The sequence below is a fragment of the Zeugodacus cucurbitae genome, chromosome 4 (assembly GCF_028554725.1).
Source record: "Zeugodacus cucurbitae isolate PBARC_wt_2022May chromosome 4, idZeuCucr1.2, whole genome shotgun sequence".
NCBI lineage: Eukaryota > Metazoa > Arthropoda > Insecta > Diptera > Tephritidae > Zeugodacus > Zeugodacus cucurbitae.
Window position 1 is genome coordinate 34246938 of NC_071669.1, and position 23170 is coordinate 34270107.

The 23170-nt window shown below is 34.0% G+C and overlaps 3 protein-coding genes and 1 long non-coding RNA gene across 6 annotated transcripts in view; 2 read left to right on the plus strand and 2 right to left on the minus strand.

Moving 5' to 3' along the window:
- LOC105219944 (cell adhesion molecule Dscam2) overlaps nucleotides 1–23170 on the minus strand; it is a 134680-nt gene that overhangs the window by 59460 nt on the left and 52050 nt on the right. The window contains exons 5-9 of the mRNA XM_054228447.1: nucleotides 22018–22076; nucleotides 21840–21916; nucleotides 21309–21498; nucleotides 16307–16472; nucleotides 1787–1877 (exon numbers count right to left, since the gene is read on the minus strand). Coding sequence (XP_054084422.1) covers nucleotides 1787–1877; nucleotides 16307–16472; nucleotides 21309–21498; nucleotides 21840–21916; nucleotides 22018–22076 — 583 coding nt within the window. The remainder of the gene's footprint in view (nucleotides 1–1786; nucleotides 1878–16306; nucleotides 16473–21308; nucleotides 21499–21839; nucleotides 21917–22017; nucleotides 22077–23170) is intronic.
- On the plus strand, nucleotides 1761–19073 carry LOC114804487 (uncharacterized). The gene is made up of 3 exons (XR_008470765.1): nucleotides 1761–1879; nucleotides 18468–18870; nucleotides 18953–19073. It is a non-coding gene; the product is annotated as an uncharacterized LOC114804487 (long non-coding RNA).
- Nucleotides 4473–5798, plus strand: LOC105219943 (uncharacterized). The gene is made up of 2 exons (XM_054228452.1): nucleotides 4473–5043; nucleotides 5175–5798. The coding sequence occupies exons 1-2, from the start codon at nucleotides 4831–4833 to the stop codon at nucleotides 5508–5510; spliced, it is 549 nt and encodes a 182-aa protein (XP_054084427.1). The 5' UTR covers nucleotides 4473–4830; the 3' UTR covers nucleotides 5511–5798.
- On the minus strand, nucleotides 4847–15260 carry LOC128921309 (uncharacterized). 3 transcript variants are annotated; one of them, XR_008470762.1, is made up of 4 exons: nucleotides 7252–15260; nucleotides 6942–7187; nucleotides 6716–6869; nucleotides 4847–6639 (listed from the first exon to the last, which is right to left on the minus strand). XR_008470762.1 is itself a non-coding variant. In XM_054228448.1 (4 exons), exons 2-4 carry the CDS (start codon nucleotides 7143–7145, stop codon nucleotides 6503–6505), a joined length of 495 nt encoding a protein of 164 aa, XP_054084423.1. In that variant the 5' UTR covers nucleotides 7146–7187; nucleotides 7252–12749; the 3' UTR covers nucleotides 4847–6502. The 3 variants fall into 3 exon arrangements, 1 of the variants encoding a protein (XP_054084423.1); XM_054228448.1 differs by having other exon boundaries at nucleotides 7252–12749; XR_008470761.1 differs by having other exon boundaries at nucleotides 4847–6869.

Sequence of the window (23170 nt, forward strand, 5' to 3'; positions counted from 1 at the left end):
TATTTATTCAAAAATTCAAATTTTGAAATTCAAAAGCAAACAAATTTCAAACCAAAAAAAAATATTTTTTTAATGAATCAAAGAAAATGACGAATAGTTTCTGTTTGTGAAAAACAACTCATGGAAGCAATTTACTAATGTTTTGTGCTCCAACTGACAAATTGCAACAAATTTTATCAATATACAGTGAATCTTCCATAACTCGAACTTCTATAACTCGAACGTTTGAAATGGCAATAGCGTTTATAAGCCAAATTTCATACAAATTTCATTCCCTAACTCGAAGATCTCCATAACTCGAACGTTTGAAGTAACCATAGAAGGCAACGTTCATACAAATTGCCTTCCATAAATCGAACTTTGTGGTCAGGGTATAATACAAAATTTAAAATTTTTCTATCGAGGTAGAATTTTTGAAGAGTCCCTCTATATCTTATGGAGGCGAACAAAAAGTATGATATTACACTTATGAATTGCATAAATCATGTAACAAAGGCATGGGATACAGACGTGAAGAGCCAAACAAAAGCAATCTGCAACAAACAAAATTACAGAATACATGTTTTAACATATGTACATAAAACTTTATGCGAAGTAAATAATTGAAACTGTGTAAAAATCTATATTTTATAGATTTTTGAAAATTTATATGTTTTAATAAAATATCTATAAATTGAAGTCTATCTAACTCGAAGTTTTTTTGTGAATTATGGTGATTCGAGTTAGAAAAGTTCCACTGTATATTATATTGTTCAAGATCAAAAACACGGGTTAATGTAAACAATTACATGTATTGTTTTCTATTTTATTGTCAAACAATACCGTTAACGGTATGTCAAATACTTAGTTCACTTTGTTGAATACATTTTGATACGACGTAATTGCCAAAAACAGCACTCGGATGTCTATCTGCTAATTGCGGCTAGTTTTCCGTTTCTTTACTTTCGCTAGCTGTGAGAGTAACTTGCCATTTTCCCCTCCCAAAAAGCCAGCCAGCTGCCAGCAGTAAATTTACAGACTTACTAATGAACAAAATATTTTGAACTCGTATAAGGTGAGTTTGCTTTTTAATCACATTACAGTAGAAACTCGATTAACCGGACTAATTGTTGTCGATAGGCATTCGGATAATCGAAAATCCATATAATCGAATGTATGAAGAAAAACAAATAGATATCAACGAAAATCAATGTTTATTAAGAAATGAACACTTACTTATGTATGTATGTACATATTTTCTTTTCAAACTCATTCAAGTTTATTTTCATAGTGACCAATGAACAAATGAGTAAAATCAAATTGTTACTACACACTCATTTGAGTCATAAATTGACGGCACATATAAGTGTAGAAATACTATGAGTTTTTTTTGGTTTTGGTGGAAATGAGTCTTAGTCATTTTTGATATTAATATTAGTAGTACTCGTTTGCACTAATTTGTTTGGCTCATGAGTTAGTGCACTAATTTCAGTAGTACTCAATACAGATCTCTGGTACATATATGTAAATTGGTCGCGGTTGGTTGTCCGTATAATCGCGAATCCGTATAACTGTTCTGTTATGGTTTTTATTTTTAACAATAAATTTGATGAAACAATTTATTAAACTGCAATAACTAATTGCTGTGAGCTTTCAAAGCACTTAAGGCTAAATAATTGAAAAAACAGCTGGTAAAAAAAAATTAAATAACGAGACTTAGAAGCCGGTAAATACAACGTTGCCTATAGGCATGAAAGGGTTAAATATAACATTTGAATATTTTTTATTGTTGAAGTTTTTATATTACCTTCGCTATCTTCAACAATCCTGCAGAAACGATTGTAATACGCTCACTTAGCTGCAGCGGCAATAGTTGTTCGTTTTCCTCCTTAAACCAGCTGTAAGTATAGTAATATGAGGAAAAAATAAGATCGTTATTATTAGTTAGATACGCATATCTAAACAGAATATTTTTCAGTATTTACAAAAATAACTTGTTTGGCGAGATTTGTTTATGATAAACAAAAATTCGTTGTATGTACTATGAAAAATGAAATATGAAAAATTTTATATTTTTATGAAAACTTATATAACTCGAAGTTTATTTGTGGATTATGGTGATTCGAGTTCAACTGTAAATTTTAACAGTAGTCGATATAATTGCAATATATACAATTTTAAATTGTTTACAGCAAATGCATCTGCAGATGACTTTGATAGAACTTTGCTCTCTTTATTGACGTGCCTTAAGCAAAAAATAACATTATACACTTTGCCCTCCATACATTTATTATACTCTCGCAACAAAAGTTGCTAAGGGAGTAATATAGTTTTGTTCACATAACGGTTGTTTGTAAGTCATAAAACTAAACGAGTTAGATATAGGGTTATATATATCAAAATGATCAGGGTGACGAGACGAGTCAAAATCCGAATGTCTGTCTGTCCGTCTGTCCGTCCGTCCGTCCGTCCGTCCGTGCAACGGATAACTTGAGTAAAAATTGAGATATCTTGATGAAACTTGGAACACATGTTTCTTGGGACCGTGAGAGGATTGCTTTGTTGCTGGGTTGCTGGGCAAAATCAGACCACTGCCACGACCACAAAATAGCGAAAACCGAAAACACAAAAAGTGTCATAACTAAGCCATAAATAAAGTTATAAAAGTAAAATTTGGAACAGAGGATCGCACTAGGGGCATATTTGGATGTAATTTTTTCGGGAAAGTGGGCGTGGCCCCTCCCCCAAATCGGTTATTTGTATATATCTCGCAAACCAATAAAGCTATATAAATCAAACTTTCTGCAGTCAGTTCTCTTACGTACCCCACCACACACCATGGAATTAGTTGAAATCGGATAATAACCACGCCCACCTCCCATACAAAGGTTAGATTGAAAATTACTAAAACTGAGTTAACTCAGTAACGAAAAACGCCAGAAACACTAAATTTCACATAAGAAATGACAGATGGAAGCTGCACTCAGATTTTTGTACAAAATGGAAAATGGGCGTGGCATCGTCCACTTATGGGTCTAAAACCATATCTCAGGAACTGCCCGACCGATTTAAATGTGTTTAAATAGGCCAAATCGCTTCACAACCACGCCTACTTGCTATATACCAGAACTTTGAAGACGATCTGAATCGTTAACTTTACAATATATAAAGTAAGCACTAGTGAAGATATCGACGCAGAACTTTGCACAAATACTACGTTTATAGTGTGGCAGCCCCAATCTAAAAATCGCCGAAATCGGACCATAGGTTTTCAAGGCCCCATTAATCGAACACGAGGACCTCGGTGCTGATAACCTAATATTATGGTTTCCAACTTTCAATGGACTTTATACACGAATGTGTGTTATATGACGAATATGTGGGTCAAATTGTGTATTATATAATATTAATTAAGTTAAATAAATAAATTGCGAGAGTATAAAATGTTCGGTTACACCCGAACTTAGCCCTTCTTTACTTGTTTTTGTTTCAATTTAATTACACGAACTTTTAAATGTTTCATTATTAAATCACGATTGATTATTGAATCATGTTATTAAAGTATTGGTACTCGAGACACAAATAGGTGATAAGTCGTGAATATGATCGAATACTGCATTTCATAGCCCTTAACGGAAACTGTGACTCGAATACTGCTATGAGGCGAGTCCATTGCATTACTCTGCACCAGAGTTCGCAAATACTCATCAGTGATGATGAGTCATCACTGAGGAGTAAAATTTTTATCTTCCTCCTCAGTACAACACAATTGAGGAGCAATAAATTTTGATTTCCTCAATTGTGAGTTCAAAGGAAAGAGTGCTCTTCTTTTCGCTCTAATATTTACCGCAAACATACGTGCTCCTCAAAATAATACTCCTCACAAGAGCGCTAAGTTTCTTTTTCTCATCTCAGGTTTCAGCACTCAGTATTTTGTACCGCTGATAAAGTCAGTAATGCAGCAGAGAGTGCACTTGAGCAATTTCTTATTCTCTTAGAGAGTATGTATATTTATAAATTTATGTTAAAGTTTAATTGTTGTTGGTGTAAATATTAACAGTTTTGGGTACATGCATGATTAACTGTTAATTTTAGTTATATTGTGAGTAGGTAAATAATTTTAATCAGGAAGACGATGCAAAAATACTGTTCTCTAAGAGAATTTCTCTATACAATGATTGTTTTTTTTTGTCATGGGTTTTTCCATACTCGGCGTTTTTTCAATTGTCATTTAAAGAAATTTTTTAAGTGCTGTGTGGGGCTGATTACTGTTAAAGCCATACCATTTAGGCTTTTTGATGATGAACAGTATTTTAAAAAAATTATAGAGCCTTATGAACACGAATTTAATATAACAGTAAACTCTAGGAATATAATTGAAAGACTTGGCACGTATACTGAACAAATGAAAATCAAACTATCTGATTTACTACGAAACAAAATGATTTCATGAATGGAAAAAAGTATATTGGGAATTAACGTTCAAGTTATTGATAATTTTCAAATACAATTTTTTACTATTGGGATGGTGGAATTGAAAAAAAGACACACTGCACTGTTTCTAAAGGAAGAAATCTTAAAAAGTTTCCATAAATTTGGAATAAACGCGGCACAAATATATTCTTCTACTACCGATAATGAAGCGAACGTTGTGAAAACTTCACTACATCAGACAATTTAACTAGATGGAATTCTACGTTCGATATGTTAAATTCTCTGTTGAACTTGGAAGAATTTGTAAATATTCATGAAGTTAACTGTCAAATAAATTGGGATTTCGTAAAAATTTTTTTTGGTGCGTTTAAGCCCATTGCTGAATGTACAAGAAGTTTGTAAACAGAAGATTATATAATGGGTGATTTCTACAGGGATTGGTTACTTTGCGAAACGAAATTGGAAACTATGCCGAACAATATCTTCGCTAGTACTTTATTAAGATCAATGCAGTTGCGGAAGGAAAAGCTTCTTGAAAACAATGCATTCGTTTCCGCTTTATATATGGATCGAAGATTTAATTATATGGATTCACTGTTCTTCAATGAAATGCGAAGAAAACAGGCGGTAGTAAGTACATTTCAATCTATAATATCTTTACTTTATTATTTACTAAAAATTATGCATGACATTAAGGACCCTACCAAATTTACTGATCGATAAAATATGATTATCATTTTTTGTTGGTTTATATTCTCTAGTCACATATAATTTCTACAAGCACAATGTTAAGTTCTTTGGAGGGAAATCCAATATGCAATGATGCAGATCCAGTGGCCAGCCAAGTTGAATTCGAACCTTCTCTGTCTTCAAATGATACTTTTCACTTACTTGAACAAAAAGTTACTTCTTGGACTCAGCAATCTCCTCAGTCAACAAGCAATGTTCAAACAATTCGTAAAAAACTTGAAGGACTAGCACACGAAACTCGGATGCCTTTCCAAAAAAACATACTGGATTACTGGAAAGGTTTGCGAAGCCATGAGCCAGCTTTAGCCAAATTAGCCGAAGTAGTTCCATCTGTTCCATGTAGTTAAACTTCAGTGGAACGTGCCTTTAGTGCTCTTTCGTTAATTTTAACTAAGCATCATTCCAGGCTCAACCCACAAAATATCAATAATTTGCTTTTGATAAGGTCAAATGAAGAACTTTTTAATAATATGAATTTTTCTTAAGGTAATTTTTCATTAAAAAATTATCAACTTTATTTATTGAATTATTTGTGTTCTTTTTCTATTGAAATATATACATGTTTTGTTTGTTTTAATAAATACATAAGTACTTACTTATGCACGTACATATGTATGTACAAATACGGAAAATAACTATGTAAATAAAAATTTGAGTGTCTATTCTTTATTTGTAAATACATATGTACCCAGCGGGATATGGTAGACATTGGTAAGCGAGCAAGGTAAACGATGTAGCATGATTGTTTCGCTTACTCCGACCGATGAAAATTAACACGGCGATGTCCTACGAAAAGTAACAGATCACCCCATTCGCTTACCATAGGGACGAAGAATTCTTCGATGCCAAAGTAAACGAAGAGTTCTTCGATGCCACAGTTAACGATGAATTCTTCGATGCCACAGTTAACGATGAATTCTTCGATGCCATAGTTAACAAAGAATTCTTCGATGCCATAGTTAACGAAGAATTCTTTGATGCCATAGTTAACAAAGAATTCCACCATGCCACAGTTAAATTCGATACAATCGTTATAAAGGTTTTATTTTTTGCGAAATGCACTTAAAAATTGTTATAACAAAATGTGTTTAACTGAACTGAATTATTACAAATTGAAATAGTTTAAAAACGTTAAATACACATATATATAGTATATATAAAATGATCAAAGGTTGAAAACAGCAGGTTTTAAAAAACGTTAAATATATATACAGGGGGGTAACTAGCGGAAAGAACCGGGATGCTGCGAAAGCGGAGATATTGGTCGAACGACGTCGTAATGAAAAAAGGTGCGCGAGATCCTTTCTCGTTCCTTTTTGTTCGAATTGGTATGCTGCTTTTAATTTTGTGGCTGAGCCTCTTTTCGTTTTTTATCCAAGCAACGAGACTTGAAGAAACGGCCTTTGGCGAGTTTGATACTTTTTTGAATTGGGTGTATATACTCCGACTCGGTGAAACCTTCAACTTTCACACATTCTACAAAAAAAGTTGAAAGAGTATGTTTATAAATTTGAAGCTATGTCCTTCAATGTTAAAAATACGAAAAACTTACCAAATAGTAACGCATTAAAGTGCGTAAATTCCTTCAAAGATTTTTTACCCTTCACACCAAAGTAATTGTATTCCAGCAACAATTCAACTGCTATAATTTTATGCAGTGATTTTTCAAATGCATTGTGACCTAGCAGGTCTTGTATTATAGGCATCTGCAATAAAAAAATTTTGATTTTTGAATTAAAATGTGACACTGAAGTGTAGTATTTTAAAAAAAAACTCACATATTTTTCCTTGTTACCTTCCAATTCTTTGTCAAGTTCTTTTAATGCTTCATCAGTTTTTAATGGAAATTTATTAGTAGATTTGCGCCTGCAACTCATTGCATTTATGAGGGCATTATTTGCTGACTGCACGGTGGTTAATTTTCGCAACAGCTCATTTGTGGTGTCAACTTGTTTCGTCAATTTCTCTATATGTTGTTGCATTTCATCAATTTTCCAGACTGGCGATTTTGCATGGACAAGAATCTGAAAACATAAATTAAATATATAACGTTGTGAAATATCTACTTTTCGTATTAAAAGAACTTACTTTCGTTTTTGTAATTTTCCGCAACCGATTTCACGCTAAAAGACTTCAGCCCGTGGTAACTCATCTTATAGGTCCTTGCTGTGAATAATCGGTAGAAATACAAATTGATCATTGTAAGGCAGACACATTAATTTGTATAAAATAAGTTGGACATCATAGATTTGCTCCGCTTCTTCGGTGTCAATGTCAGCTATGAAAACGCCCAAATCTATCATCGATTTCAATGGTTCCGTAAATAGATTGCAGCAGTTTTTCAAAACTTTTCCATGCATATAAAGATCATCATCTTTCTTCGATAATCTTATAATTTGTATTGCCACTCCCGGTTTAACGTAGCAAAAATTATCCGGTAATTTATCGCTGATATTAAAGTCATTTCCATAAAATCGAATAACCTTCCCACATCTATTGACTTTTGGACCCACATATCTGTCTTTTGTAAACACGTTTTCGTATTGGTATCTGTTATTTATTTGTTGTAATGTTTCTCGTGGTCTTTAACGAACCGCTTTAGGGTTTGCAAAAAATTTTCGAATGCATATGCTGAGAATGAATTCAGAAAACCGCACGATTTAACGGAGTCCACCAAATGCAGGACTGAATGTACATTGTAACTTACTTTTTCTTCTCCATAAAAGGTTGGGAAAAGGTGCACGAAGTAATTAAGCATTTGCTTTATTTCTTCTAAATTGTTTTCATAGGTTTTTTGTGACGAAAGCAATGCATATGCACAGTGCAACAAAGAAAAATGATAATAAATACTGTCAGATACAATGTCTTTCAAAGCAACCATTCCCGTGTAAAGTACAAACTGTCGGAACTCTATTGCTTTCCATCTTGCAATTTCATCTAAGCTTCGTGGTTTTCGAGCAAATTCATTGGATATGTAAGGTATGTACGAAATCAAAGTTTTCGACAGCATATTTTTCTGCTGCTTTGTCAACTGATATCCTACATTCGGACCATTAATTAGACATTTTAGCACTTTTCTTACAACTCCAAGATCTAAAAGGTGCATTGGTTCAACAGGAAAAGCGGAGACCATTCCCACACCTTTTTCTTCGAGACACGATTTTTCCATTTTTTTATGATGGCCCACGCTATTTCTTGCAGCAAAGTCATCGTCAGTTCGAAGATTTTCCGTCAATGTACTGTAAGTTATTGTATGGTTTATTTTTTTACCCACTTGTGTGCACTTGCTGCATCCTTGAAAAGAGTTGTGACCTACTGTTTGGCAGATAAATGCTCTTGCTGGGGCATCGCAAATAAAGCATCGCACTTTCACTTTGATTCTTCTGCCATTGACTTCCATTCCGTATTGCGTTAAAGTTTTTAGTTCATAAGCAAAATCGTGTAAATAGTTATTCACGTCTGCCGGTTTCTGCTTGCCTTTAAAAACACCAATCAACATCACCTTCGTATTTCTTTTTGGATGCAATTTTGCCAATATAGGCCACAAGCTTACATTTGAGCTTTTGTACAAAGGTAAGCCGTCAATACCGATATCGATTTCAAATTTATCAACGTCACTCAACGTTATCGCGATACTCCTTAGTTGCTTTTCTAGGCCTATGTGCAAATAATTTCCTGGCGCAACAGTTCTCAATCTGCAGGTCGCTTGCCATAAAATTCCTTTCGAAGATGTTGGTACAGAAATATTCTCCGACTGCAATATTTTTAACAAATCATCGAAGCAGTTCCTTGTGACTTTATGACGCGCAGTCCACATTTTCAATTTTTCAATTAATTTGTCACAGTTCGTTTTTTGTGAACTTTCTTCTTTTTCAAAAAATTCGACTTCAGCATCAATATTGTCAAAGCTACAATTCACCGCTTCCTCTTCAGAATCATCTTCAGTCATTTCGTAAAATTCACTACAATTCACCGCATCCTCTTCAGAATCATTTTCAGCCATTCCGTAAAATTCACTTTCCTCATTTTTAATAAGTCTTCTCATATGTCTTTTTGAGAATATTCCTTTATTTTTTATTCTAAGTTTAAACACAAAAAAATAAACAAAATTTTTAATTAAAATAGTAGCTCACCTGATCACGACCAACTTTCTGCTTGATGATTTGACGAAATAATGAAAAAATTTACTTATAAATTTTATTCCATCAATTTGTATTTGTCGTTTTTCATGTACTTACTTGATTTGTAAATATGCACACAGTAGAATTTAGCCGTATAGCTTACTTTTATGCATTACCTGGTATCGAAGAATTCTATATAGAATTTTCTTCGAAGTATTCTTCAAAGAAAAATGTAAGCGGTGAACCATTATCCCGCTGGCATATATGCTTTTGCTTTTTTTTTTCTTTAAATAAGAGACAATACTAATGACAAGTAAAAAAGATGAGTTTTATTTTTCGCATCACTTGAACACTCAGAGCGATAAAAATAAAGATGATGCGTTAGGCAAATAGTTATCTTTTAAAAATGCTTGCTTATGCTAATATATGAGTGAGCCATATACGTGAGGAGTTTTTTGTGATGAGAATGTTAGTTAAGCTTGCGCTCCTGAGTATTTGAAATGTTCTCTTCTCGTATTTTGATGGTTTTAGGAACTCTGCTCTGCACATATCCTACATACATATGTATGTATAAGTTAAAGAACGAAATATTAAATAAAGCAAGCTTTGCAATTTATTGAGAATGAAACAATGAACGAAATGCAAGCTCTGCAATTAATATTTCGTAATAAACTAAAATGCAAGCCCAGCCTAAAAAACTAGCACGGAAATAAGCCAGCGAATCAAGAAACACGCGCACCGAATTGATCAGCAGCGTCAGCTAAATCGCACGTTTATATAGGGCTTGGTTTAATATAATTAAATAGTCATAATTTAGTAATAGTAATGAATAGTCTTAACTTAGTAGTAGTCATGATAAGTCAGTAGTAATGGTCATAAAAATAAATTGGAATATTAAAAGCATCCATTTCGTATTTTATTTTTTTTTTATTCTTTTAAATAAGAATAAAATTAACTGGCGCCCGAGCAGGGACCGGTACGTATAACGATACGGCAAAACGTTCAGTAAGTTCGCGGCTTTCAATAACATTTGCAGCAACCGGTCAAATCGCGAAGTGTAGAAAAACGCACAAATTCGCGGAAAATAAACGTCTTTTAAAACTATCATCGGTGGTCTCCAAGTCTTGTAGGCAAGGCCGCAGGAAACCCCTAGGAAGGTACGCATTGCAGGAGCCTCAGTAGTAATAGAAAAGTTACAGTAAGGATGAAATCCGGATCGTCGAGGGAAGGAGCCACATCATTAACCATAGTATTGTAAGATTAATTAAATTTACCACTAAAAATCATTATTATTATAAAAACAATTTTTAAATTATCATTATTGATTATTATTGATTGCCGGAAGAATTCGCTAATGTAGCCGATCAGGTAATCGCTCCAGAACATGCCTGGAATTTAGGTGACTTAGATAGGGTACCAGACATAGTAAAAACAATACATGAGTTTTCAGGTGACCCATCCAAATTCAGTTCTTGGAAAAAGGGTGTAGATGATATCCTAGAAGCATATAGTGCTTATCAAGGTACGCCAAAATACTATGACATCTTGCATACCTTCGTATAAAATAATTAGCCATTTCCAAATGCCTAACATTACATTATGCGGACAAACGTGACATAAATACTTTAGAATACCAAATGACTATGTTAGTCCAAACCTATAATCAATCAGTAGAAGAATTCTATCAGACAGTCTATAAGCACTTATCCCTAATTTTGAATAAAACTTGTTGTATGGGATTAGGTAGAGAAGCAGAACAACTAATGACGAAAATGTACAGAGATAAAGCTCTAGATACTTTTGTACGAGGGTTGCGAGGTGACTTACCGCGCCTACTAGGAATTAAAGAACCAGTAGATTTACCTTCAGCACTACATCTGTGTTTGAAATTAGAGAACCAAACTTTTCGTGCAAACCATGCTGCAAACAAAGGACAAACAAGCAATTTCAGGAATCAGAATTCCAAACTTAGCAGGTGCTGCACCCAACATTCAATTTATAAATAGACAACAATCAATCCCATAAAAACTTTACCAATACCAGCAATATGGACAACAACCTCCAGTCCCACCAAGCCTTTACCAATACCAACAATATGGACTACAACCACCAATCACACAACCAATACATAACTTTAACAATTTCCAACCTACTGCCGCTCCTCGACAATCATTCTCAAATAGACAATTCCAGGCCCACCTAGGCATATGGCACAAAAACCATTGCCTCGTCTAGAACCTATGGACGTGGACCCCAGTATACAAACGAAAATAGTCAATTACATGAACCGACCTCGCTTTGAAGTTGGCAAAAGACCATCAGATCAAATATCAGAAGTACACAAACGACAGAGGAACTTTAACATACAAACTTTTAATAAAGAAGAGGAAACACAATCCGCTGAAACGTACGCTACAACGACAGATTACGAAAATTTGAACGAGTACATAGACCGAGTAGACGAAATCGACAACAACACTTACGAATTCTACGATGATTGCTCAATAAATTTCCTAGAAGATTACGATCAAGAAGTACTTGATAAATCGGGAAAAGAGAACGTTGTAGATGATACAATCTCAAAAATAATAACTGAACAAATTCATTCTATCATTTCCACACAGCCCAACGCTGAAAATTCTAATCATGGTTTATTACCTAACACTATAACTCCAATTCCAGAATACCCCGGTCATATACTGCATATTGACATCTACTCAACAGAACGACATCTTGTACTAACGGCAATAGATAAATTTTCCAAACTAGCTCAAGCTCGAATCATTGAATCTAAAGCAATAGAAGATATTAGAAGCCCTTTGCGCGATATTGTATTTTACTTCGCATATTGTCTTGGACAATGGAAAATATTTCAATTCACAATCCATTAAATTCATGTTAGAAGAACTAGGAATAGAAATTTATAATGCTCCACCATACAAAAGCACCGTTAACGGACAAATAGAACGATTTCATTCGAAATTATCAGAAATAATGAGATGTCCTAAAAAAGAATCCACTCATCGAGATTTCAAAGAACTTTTAGACAGGGCAATATACGAATACAATTATTCATTTCATTCAGTTACGGAGAAACGACCATTAGAGGTATTTTACGGTAGGAAAGTAACAACAGATCCAGATCAATATGAAAAGGCTCGACAGGATAACATCGACATATTAAGAACAAAAAGAGACACAGACTTATTAAACCATAACAAAAATCGGAAGAAAGTAATTAATTATCAACCAGGATAGGAAAAGAAGTACTCAAGGAAAACAAAAACACTACTATTTTAACAGAATCTGGAAAAACAGTCCATAAAATTTATCAAAATTTAACATTTACAGACTATTACTATGAAAAATGACTGACACTACAGGTAAATAGTTAATATTAATTACTCATCTCAATGGGCACGGTTAAATATTATAAACGCAACTTTATTAAATAAAACGAGTTAATTTAAATATAGAACATTAAAAAAAGAGGAATTTGGAAAGCCTTTCGATAGAAGAAATCATGGAGTGTAATCATCACGGGTGTAACCGAACATTTTATACTCTCGCAATTTATTTATGTAATTTTATAAAGATAACACAATTCGACCCATATATTCGGTATAAAGTTCAATAGAATAACGAAAATCATCATAAATAGTATATGGGGACTGAGGTAATTCCTAAACCGATTTCACTCGTTTTCACCACCAAGATACAATGTTTCGAAGACTATACGCTCACTTAATTTAATATTACTTATAATTAGGTATATGGGATCTGGGGGAAGTTATGACCCGATTTTTACCATTTCAGGTACAGAGAGAAACTGTTATAAGAAAAAAATTCAGAGGGAATGAATTACATAAAAATATCTGAGGGATTTACCTATATATCCGATGAAAAATTACCCTTAGGAACTGAGTTCTTCATGTTCGATATCAGAGGCCTTGAAAAGTCATGGTTCGATTTTGACAATTTTTCCACAAGTGATGTCACAGCTCAAATACAGTATTTGTGTAATGTTTTATTCCGCTATCTTCATTTGTTCCTAATGTATATATGTATTATAAAGTGAACGAATCAAAAGAATTCAAAATTGAGTTATATGAGAAGTAGACGTAGTTGTGAACCGATTTCGCCCATATTCCACCCATATTCATCAGGGTGTCAAGAAAGTGTTATAAACCGAATTTGCATTTTGTAAAAAAATCTCAGTTCAGTTTGTTTCTGACGTTTTTCGTTAGGGAGTTAACGCACTTTTAGTAATTTTCAACCTAACCTTTGTATGGGAGGTGGGCGTGGTTATTATCCGATTTCTTTCATTTTTGAACTGTATAAGGAAATGGCTAAAATAAACGACTGCAGAAAGTTTGGTTTATATAGCTTTATTGGTTTGCGAGTTATATACAAAACCTATTTGGGGGTGGGGTCCAAAAAAATTACATCAAAATGTGCCCCTCCCTAATGGGATCCTATGTTCCAAATTTCATTTTCATAACTTTATTTATGGCTTAGTTATGACACTGTATAGGTTTTCGGTTTCCGCCATTTTGTGGGCGTGGCTGTGGACCGATTTTGCCCGAAAGCAACCTCCTCTGGGTGCCAAGGAACGTATGTTCCAAGTTTCATTAAGATATCTTAATTTTTACTCAAGTTATCGCTTGCACGGACAGACGGACGGACAGACATCCGGATTTCAAATCCACTCGTCATCCTGATCATTTATGTATATATAACCCCGTATCTAACTCTTATATTTCTTGGTGACACAAACAACCGTTATGTGAACAAAACTATTATACTATGTGCAAAAGGTTGCGAGAGTATAAAAATAATTCAATTATAAATTTAAACACAAATGGAATATTTGTTAATAAACATTTTATATATAGCGTTCTTAAAAATTGTAAAACAGAAGCAAATATAAAAATGTTTGATAAAAACAATATTGTTAATATAAGTAATTCAAATTGTACTCCTAAGTAATTAAAGGAGTAAAAGCGATGTGTAGATTTAGCAATGCTGACCACGTAGCAGAGGTGGAAGAAATCGACGACGGTACCATTCTATTAAACAACTACAATGGCAACATAACCTGGAATGGCACAGATTTGCATTTAGAGGGCACCTACCTAATACAAATATCAGATGATTCAGTGCTAATCAACAACAAGCGGTTCAGCAACCTGGAATCCACCATTATGAAACCAGGAATTCCTCTCGTACAGTTTACACCTGACGAAACTGAACGATTGAGGATATTATCCCTAGAAGCTCTAGAAGTATTACATTTAAACAATTGCAACACATTAAAACACACTCTTTGATCAACAGTATTACTCTGGTAACGCTTTTTGGCATTGATCTGACTATCGTCTTGGGATTGCAAAAAAAATACAGTCAACAGCAGAATATTATAACATTGCAGCTAGGGCCTATACCGATCAGAGAAACAAAAGTATCAGAAATCACCGCACCACCAAACAGAAATTAATCAACAATTGGGATACAAAGAAACCCACCCCAATTCAATAACATTCCATATTTCTAGAAATCGCTTGAGGACAAGCATAAATTCAAGGGGGAAGAGTTAAAGAACGAAATATTAAATAAAGCAAGCTTTGCAATTTATTGAGAATGAAACAATTAACGAAATGCAAGCTCTGCATTTAATATTTCGTAATAACCTAAAATGCAAGCTCAGCCTAAAAAAACTAGCACGGAAATAAGCCAGCGAATCAAGAAACACGCTCACCGAATTGATCAGCAGCGTTAGCTAAATCGCACGTTTATATAGGGCTAGGTTTAATATAATTACACCCACATTATGTATCTATAATAGCCTGAGTTCAGTCGCCTTCAGGCTACCGTAGCCCGAAAAATACATTAAGAGAGGCTACTGGCGAATATGACAGGCTACTGATAGCCAGTCGCCATTTTTTTTGCATATTATCTAGTTATTACTATCAACCCTCATTATAGTATCCAAATATGTCAAAAGCAGACTACTGATCAAGACCAGTTTCTTCATTATAGATTGTAGTTTTGTACTGCTTTATATAATATATTCAGATGGTGAAGAAATTGTAAATACAAATAAAAAATGTATTTACATTAATATATGATTGAAGCCGAAATAAACAGATTCTGGTCACCACATAGGACTGGAAAATAATAGCAGAAGCTAATATTTTAATAATATTATATTTTTGAGCAATTTCTAAAATTTGATTTACTTCAGAGATATAGATATTAATATACAGATGTTGCATTTCTTTTTTAGGTGCTGAAATGTGCACATGTGTTCCATTCATACATAGGATCACATCAGGAAATTCTGTTTGATTGCTTATTATTTATTATTATAGTTGTATTTCGCTCTTATACACTTATGCTAAATTTTAGATGTTTTCGGCATATTTTCTGTTGATTTGAATTCTTAGCGGACTTCATAAGTGAAATATCCAAAGGACTGGAACGATCTCTAATTAGCCGTCGAATTAATGCGACATTCAAGCATTCTTCCCGACTCATGAAAAATAATTAATAATTACTCATGATAGTTCTTTTTTGTATTTTGTTTCAAATAAAATATTTCTGTTCGCGTATTTGTATTGTTAACTGCACAAATTGTCACTCACATTTTAACAGTGCTGCCAAATACTTACAAAAAAAATTGTCAAAAATGTAAACTCAGGGCTGTTATTTGCGTATTCTTGGCAACTGAGATAAATAGCTTATCGTAATAAAAAATCTAGACTCAGTAGCCAAGGCTACTATAATGGCTACTATAATAATTATTCGCTAGTAGCTTTACACAATTGAAGTGTTAAATAGTCATAATTTAGTAATAGCAATGAATAGTCTTAATTTAGTAATAGTCATGATTAGTCAGTAGTAATGGTCATAAAAATAAATTGGAATATTAAAAGCATCCATTTCGTATTTTATTTTTTTTTTATTCTTTTAAATAAGAATAAAATTAACTTATATACTCGTATGTACTAATGCATACATACCGATAAGTTGGCACTGGATGACCTTGAGCAATACAGGGCAGTGTTGTTTGTCCATTAAGCATAACATGTCGAAGTGAGTGCTTTTCGACGTTTATGCGAGGTTGCACCATTCCTTTTGGTTCTGTGACAATGATGCGTCCAGGATATGTAGATATTTGAATTTCACCTAGAATGAAATATACTAAGATATTAATGAACTACATATGGATATGTTTTAAGTTTACGAGTCCTAGCATTTATTATTTGTAAGAAGTAATGCAGCATGTGTATTAAATTATATTATAAAGAGACGAGAAAAGAAAACGCTTTAAGTTCATCAATATTTTCTAGTCTGGCTTGTTCAAATTGGCTTATCTGTACTAACATTTTTCCCAAAAAATACTTCTATTGATTTTCTTCCTGTTGTTGAGTGTATCGTGTAATTTATTCATGCACTGCTCTATCTAGTAGTTCAGGGAATGATGAGAAGCTACGTTAGGCTTTTCGGTAACTTATTAATCCTGTCAGTGAAAGATGAAATCATGTTCGCATGTTCTATTGAACGTACTTGAAAAAATTTCAATGTGATCAATATAAATTTCAAATGGCAGTTGTATTTATGTTTACTACATAGATCTACATAGATCAGTTAAATTTCCTGTATTTTTTTTTTTATTTAATTGATTAATATGCTTTTATACAATTTAGAACGGATCGGTTCATGTATATTTTCAAAAGGTTAATGAGTTTAGTAGTATCGTAGTCTGACTCTTTTATTATGTGTCTATGGTATGTCGGAAAAAGTCTTTAAAACTGAGTTATTGATACTGGGGCTATGTTTAACAAAATTTGGTTTTTAAATGCATTAAAGAGTTCTTTGACGCTGAGTATGAGATTATGTGGAGAACTATCGCTACTATAACATGTGGCTGTTGAAAGGGTATCTACATTTGTGTTTCCTGGTTTGTGTTTTAACTCGTAATTGATTTCATTTTTATACTCTCGCAACATGTTGCACACATAATTACACTTTTGTTCACATAACGGTAGTTTGTGTCACCAAGAAATACAAGATTTAAATATATAATATACAAGATATATATATATAAATGATCAGGATGACGAGTGGAGTTGAAATCCGGATGTCGGTCCGTGCAAGCGATAACTTGAGTAAAAATTAAGATATCTTAATGAAACTTGGAACACATATTCCTTGGCACCCTGAGGAGATTGCTTTCGAAGATTGGCAAAATCGGTCCACTGCCACGCCCACAAAATGGCGAAAACCGAAAACCTATACCGTGTCATAACTAAGCCATAAATAAAGTTATGAAAATAAATTTGGTACAGAGGATCGCATTAAGTGGGCGTGACCCCGCCCTCAAATAGGTTTTTTGTATATATCAAAAACCAAACCAAACAAACTGTACAAACTACACTTTCTGCAGTCAGTCCAAAAATGAAAGAAATCGGATAATAACCACGCCCACCTCCCATACAAGGTTATGTTGAAAATGACTAAAAGTGCGTTAACTCACTAGCGAAAAACGTAAGAAACACTAAATTTTACAGAAGCAATATCAGAACGAAGCTGCACTGAAATTTTTTACAAAATGGAAAATGGGTGTCGCCCACTTATGGGTCAAAAACCATATATCTTTAAAAACTTTACACAAATACTGTATTTGAGCTATGACATCACTTGCGGAAAAATTATCAAAATCGAACCATGACTTTTTAAGATATCGAACATGAAGAACTCAGTGCCTAAGGGTAATTTTTCACCGAAAATATCGGTAAATCTTTCAGATATTTTAATGTAATTCATTTCCTCTGAATTTTTTTCTTATAACAGTTTGTCTCTGTACCAAAAATGGTTACAATCGGGTGATAACTTCGCCCAGAACCCATATACCTAATTTTAGGTAATATACAATTAAGTGAGCGTATAGTCTTCGATATATTGTATCTTGGTGGTGAAAACGAGTGAAATCGGTTCAAATTCGAATTGGGTCGAATTCTGTTATCTTTATAAAACTACATCAATAAATTGCGAGGGTATAAAATGTTCGGTTGCACCCGAACTTAGCCTTTCCTTACTTGTTTCTTTGTAGATTTTGTTACTTAACGCAAAAGTTAATGGTTGATGATCTGAATCTCCAATTTTTTTTTAAATTAGCAGCGTAACTTTATTTGTCTTCATGGGTTTGTCCAATTGTTCGAGAACTGCTTCGAGGACATAATCACCCAGCAAGTAATGGGTACTGAAACTCCAACATATTCAAAGAAATTTCAATAACACCACTACATTACACATATACGCAACAAAGGGTAAAATAAGCATAAAAAATTAACTCAACTCTCCTCTTGTACAGCACCCTGAATGAGAAAAAAGGAACAACCGAAGTTCTCATGTGTTTGAACAAGTTTTGGTTTGAGCTATATCATGGCTGCTTGTGGAGTATTAGATGTGTGTCAACTGGGTTTTGCCAATGAGCTAGAAGGTAAAGCAGATGCAGAATTTTTGGACTTACCGGCACCTCAGGTGGCAGTACCATTAGCAGCTAAAACATAGAAATCTGAGGGTAAATTAAGCGAATGTTTGTGATCACAAAAATTTAATTTAATTTAACAAGAATTTTAAAAATTTCATGTATGTTTAATTAGGAGGAATTTTTTGGTACATTTTCACCTTGTATTGAGTAATCATAACGTTGTTGTATCGTTTTACAAGGACATGTATTCACCGAAAGTAGTTCAATGGGAATACTACAGCTAAAGAACGGTATCCGAGCTTCCTGAAGTATAAGGTGATTATTATCGTCCTTTATATAGTGAAAATTAAAGTTTTACTTTATATTTAATAGAAACCCTCCTCCCAAAAATTGGATGAATCTAGTACTAGTGAAATTAATAAAAACCCAGATCCTACAAAAACTCCTAATGAAACAAAAAAGTCCTAACATCATGTGAGCTGCTTACACTTCCAGGCCACACAGGGTAGCCTTCGTCCGATAGCAAAAATTGTTCAACGATTCAATACTAAATACATACATATTTATATAGTGTAGTACGATAATACATGTATAAAGTAAATATAATAATAAACACCTAAATGGCATGATATTTTCAATAAATATGAAATATAATTAATAATTTTGCTATTAAATTCCCATTTGGGGCTTTGGTAGAACTAACCGAAAATAGCGGGTATAGTTTCAGGGCTTTTGTGGGTCGCAGTACTGACAGTGCACGTGGAGTTTTGGTTCGCCGTTTTGGGTCTTTCGTCCGTGATTGTACCAAGATCATTCGCCGAATTGTGCAAGAGGTATATATACATTGCTAAATGATGAATGTAATGTACAAGAAAGGACTGAACGATCACACGTACACAAGAGTTTCGGGTACTCTTGTCAATTCGCCTTTAAGATTCGCATAGAAACTTTGATCGAAATTGTTAGTACCGCTCCCTGGCTTTTCACCGAAGAATTCGCCGGTACCTGACTTGCAGATGCATCGGTGTTGAGATGGAAGTCTTGTTCATAGTCCGGAAATGCCAAAACTACTTATTTTGAAACAGGTGAAGATTTTATTTTGTTAAAGACTTCTGTTGCTGCGCCGAAAGTTATATGCTGTATCGAAAGCTACCTGGTTTTTAGCGTGCACAATTTTTTAATAGCTTCGACCTTTGAAGGATTGGTTTTTAAACCATTAGGTGAAATAATGAAGCCTAGAAATTCAACTTTATTTCAGAAGAATTCACACTAATTCAATTGCACTTTTATATTTGCTTCTTTGAGAGTAAGAAATATTTGTTCTGGAAACGACTTTTCGGAAAAGTCAAAAAAACAGCTGGTATGATGAGGATTGTCGTCTCGCAGTGGAGAGAAAACAGACTGCCTACCTCGCAATGTTGCGATCGACCGCAACACGAGCGGGATGGGAAAGATACCGAGAACTAAAGATGGAAGCGAGACGCATTTGCAGACAAATAAAGAAAGAGGCCGAAATGCGTGAGTATGAAAAGCTTGAAAAGCTGGCCAACATGGGTAATGATCGAAAAGTTTATAAAAAAATTTAATTTCAAGACCGGAGAATTATCATGTAGGAACCGAGGAGCTAATCTGTTAAGGGATATCCAGAGCATACTAGCATTATGGAGGGAACACTTCTCCGACCTGCTGAACGGCAGTGAAATTACAACACCAGGAGATGGCGAACCCAATTCTCCAATCGATGACGATGGAATAGACGTTCCATTACCCGAGCATGCAGAAATTCGAATAGCAATTACACGCTTGAAGAACAACAAAGCGGCAAGGGCCGATGGATTACCGGTCGAGCTATTCATAAGGCGGCGAAGAATTGATAAGGTACATGCATCAACTTATGGTCAGAAGAAAGCTTGCCTGACGATTGGAATCTCAGTGTGCTCTGCCCAATCCATAAATAGGGAGATCCCACAATCTGTACCAATTATCGTCTTATCGCCTATATGGTTCTATCTAGCGTGGTGTGTGAAAGACTAAAGGCCACCATCAACAAATTGATTGGACCTTATCAGCGTGGCTTTAGACCTGGAAAATCGACAACTGACCAGATATTCACAATGCGCCAAATCTTGGAGAAGACCCGGCAAAAGAGGATCGACACACACCATTACTTTGTCGATTTTAAAGCTGCTTTCGACAGCACGAAAAGGAGCTGCCTTTATGCCCCGATGTCCGCAAAGCTAATACGGCTGTGTAAGTTGACGTTGAGCACACCAAAAGCTCCATCATTATAGGGAAGGACCTCTCCGTGCCGTTTAATACCAAACGAGGTTTCAAACAAGGTGACTCTCTATCGTGTGACTTTTTTAACTTGATGCTGGAAAAAATACTACAAGCTACAAAGCTAAATACAGAAGGTATCTTCTATAAGAGTCTACAGCTGCTGGCGTACGCCGATGATAATGATATCATCGGAAGCAACAACCGTGCCGTGCTCTGACTTATCAACCCACTTATATTATGATGTTTACCTGTTAGTCGATTCACAGTACGACAGGTGTAACTTTTAAATGCGTCATTTGGCCCTGCGTTATTTATATACAGTTCGCCATTTGATAGCACTGTATATTTTCCCCCTATGTCTGTGTTTGGATAGAGATGCATGCCAGTGTCTTGAACCCAAGCTGTCACCATAACAAATTCCGACATGTAGCTAGGCACCTGAAAAAATAAAGAATCATTAATATTTCACGACACTAAAATTTATTCAACTACGATATATTATATATGGTATGTATAACAACTATCTCTTGTATCATCAGCCACCTACCGAATGTTTTTTGAAATAATAGTGAGGTAAGATTTCGTTTGTAAAATGAAAACTAAAGGCAGCTGCAAATCGTTGCATTTTATTTAAGAAAACGATTTTAGAGATCTATAGAGAATTGTGGCCACAATGCATTCTTCATTCAAAATTTCTTATTCAAATTTAAGCACTAAAATATATTTTATTAAAATTATTTATATCTCGCAGGACTTAGTTTTTATTTCATTTTGCTCACCTGGCACTTTAACACAGCCGTGTTTCCAGTCATCACATATTCATCATGAACTTGCACTGTATATTTTTGGTTGACAACTTTATGAAATAAAAAGTAAAAAAAATCACAAAATTAGTAACAAAATCTAAGGAATGTTCATTTATATATACGTGTGTATGTAAGTATATAATATCTTTACCTCCGCGCACATGTACCTCCCTGCTCAGTATTGTACCAACAAGATTCCGCAATTTACATCTGTTATAAAAAATAGGAGAATCTAGTAATAAACTTTTTGATGTCACATGTATTTTCGAATCAATGTTAGAAATACATATGTATGTATGTATTTATATGTACATAGTATATGCTACTAGTAAGATAAAAATAAAGATATAACAAAGATGATCTCAACACGTTGCATGGACACTATAATCGTTTTGATCATCTAATGCTTATTTAAAACACTTGTATGTATATGTATGTATGTAGATTTATTAAATTGATCGAAATGACGAGAAAAATTAATTTCCGGAAATTTAGCCTTTTGTGCGTAAGTTAAAGTGATAACTTGATTTATATAATTGAACAATAGACCTCTTATCTGAATATTGATTTACTTCATACTCGATTGCTATATTTTCTTAGCATTTCAACATATAATACTGAAATGGTTAAAATCGAATAACCACCTCACCGCCATACAAAGGATATTTTGGAAACTGTGGTCTAAATGAGCAGACGCTTCTCATAGGACACCTTTGATTGGGGGTGGGCGTAGTTATCGTCCATCACTGTGTAAAGAGAGCTCAGAAGGAAATATTTTCCCGCGGCTTATATAGATTTTGTTTTTCTGGGGTATACATATCGCCCATTTACTTGAATAGTGTCATAACTCAAAAAACACGATTTTTGAGTTGAGTATGCAGAAATGTGCGCAATTTCATCGTCCATATTGTATAAAAATTTCATTCCGATGTGGAGGAAAATAAACCGTGATATAAGAATGTGCCGTTATTAAACGTGTTATGTTGCATTAGTTTTTAACCACAATAACGACACTTCTCAGTTGTGCCAGAATTAGTTTTAATTTTTTTTGAGAAATAAAGACATATTTTGTGTTCCAGCACATATTGTGAAAAGGTGAATTTGATTTCCTTTTCAGAAAGAACGACATATTTTGTATTACACCGATATTAGTGAAAAACAAGTAAGGAAAGGCTAAGTTCGGGTGCAACCGAACATTTTATACTCTCGCAATTTTTATAAAAAATATATTTAGATAACACACAAATACCCATAAATTTGTCATAAAGTTTAAAAGAATAACGGAAATCACCATATCCCTACTA

Bases quoted from the DNA above. Each gene is read 5' to 3' on its own strand.
- LOC105219943 (XM_054228452.1), top strand. From the start codon at position 4,831: ATGGGTGATTTCTACAGGGATTGGTTACTTTGCGAAACGAAATTGGAA. The intron at 5,044-5,174 runs GTAAGTACATTT...TATATTCTCTAG, and splicing joins TGCGAAGAAAACAGGCGGTA to TCACATATAATTTCTACAAG.
- LOC128921309 (XM_054228448.1), bottom strand. From the start codon at position 7,145: ATGCAACAACATATAGAGAAATTGACGAAACAAGTTGACACCACAAAT. The intron at 6,870-6,941 runs GTGAGTTTTTTT...TTTTTATTGCAG, and splicing joins AAGGTAACAAGGAAAAATAT to ATGCCTATAATACAAGACCT. The intron at 6,640-6,715 runs GTAAGTTTTTCG...CTTTTTTTGTAG, and splicing joins CTTTAATGCGTTACTATTTG to AATGTGTGAAAGTTGAAGGT.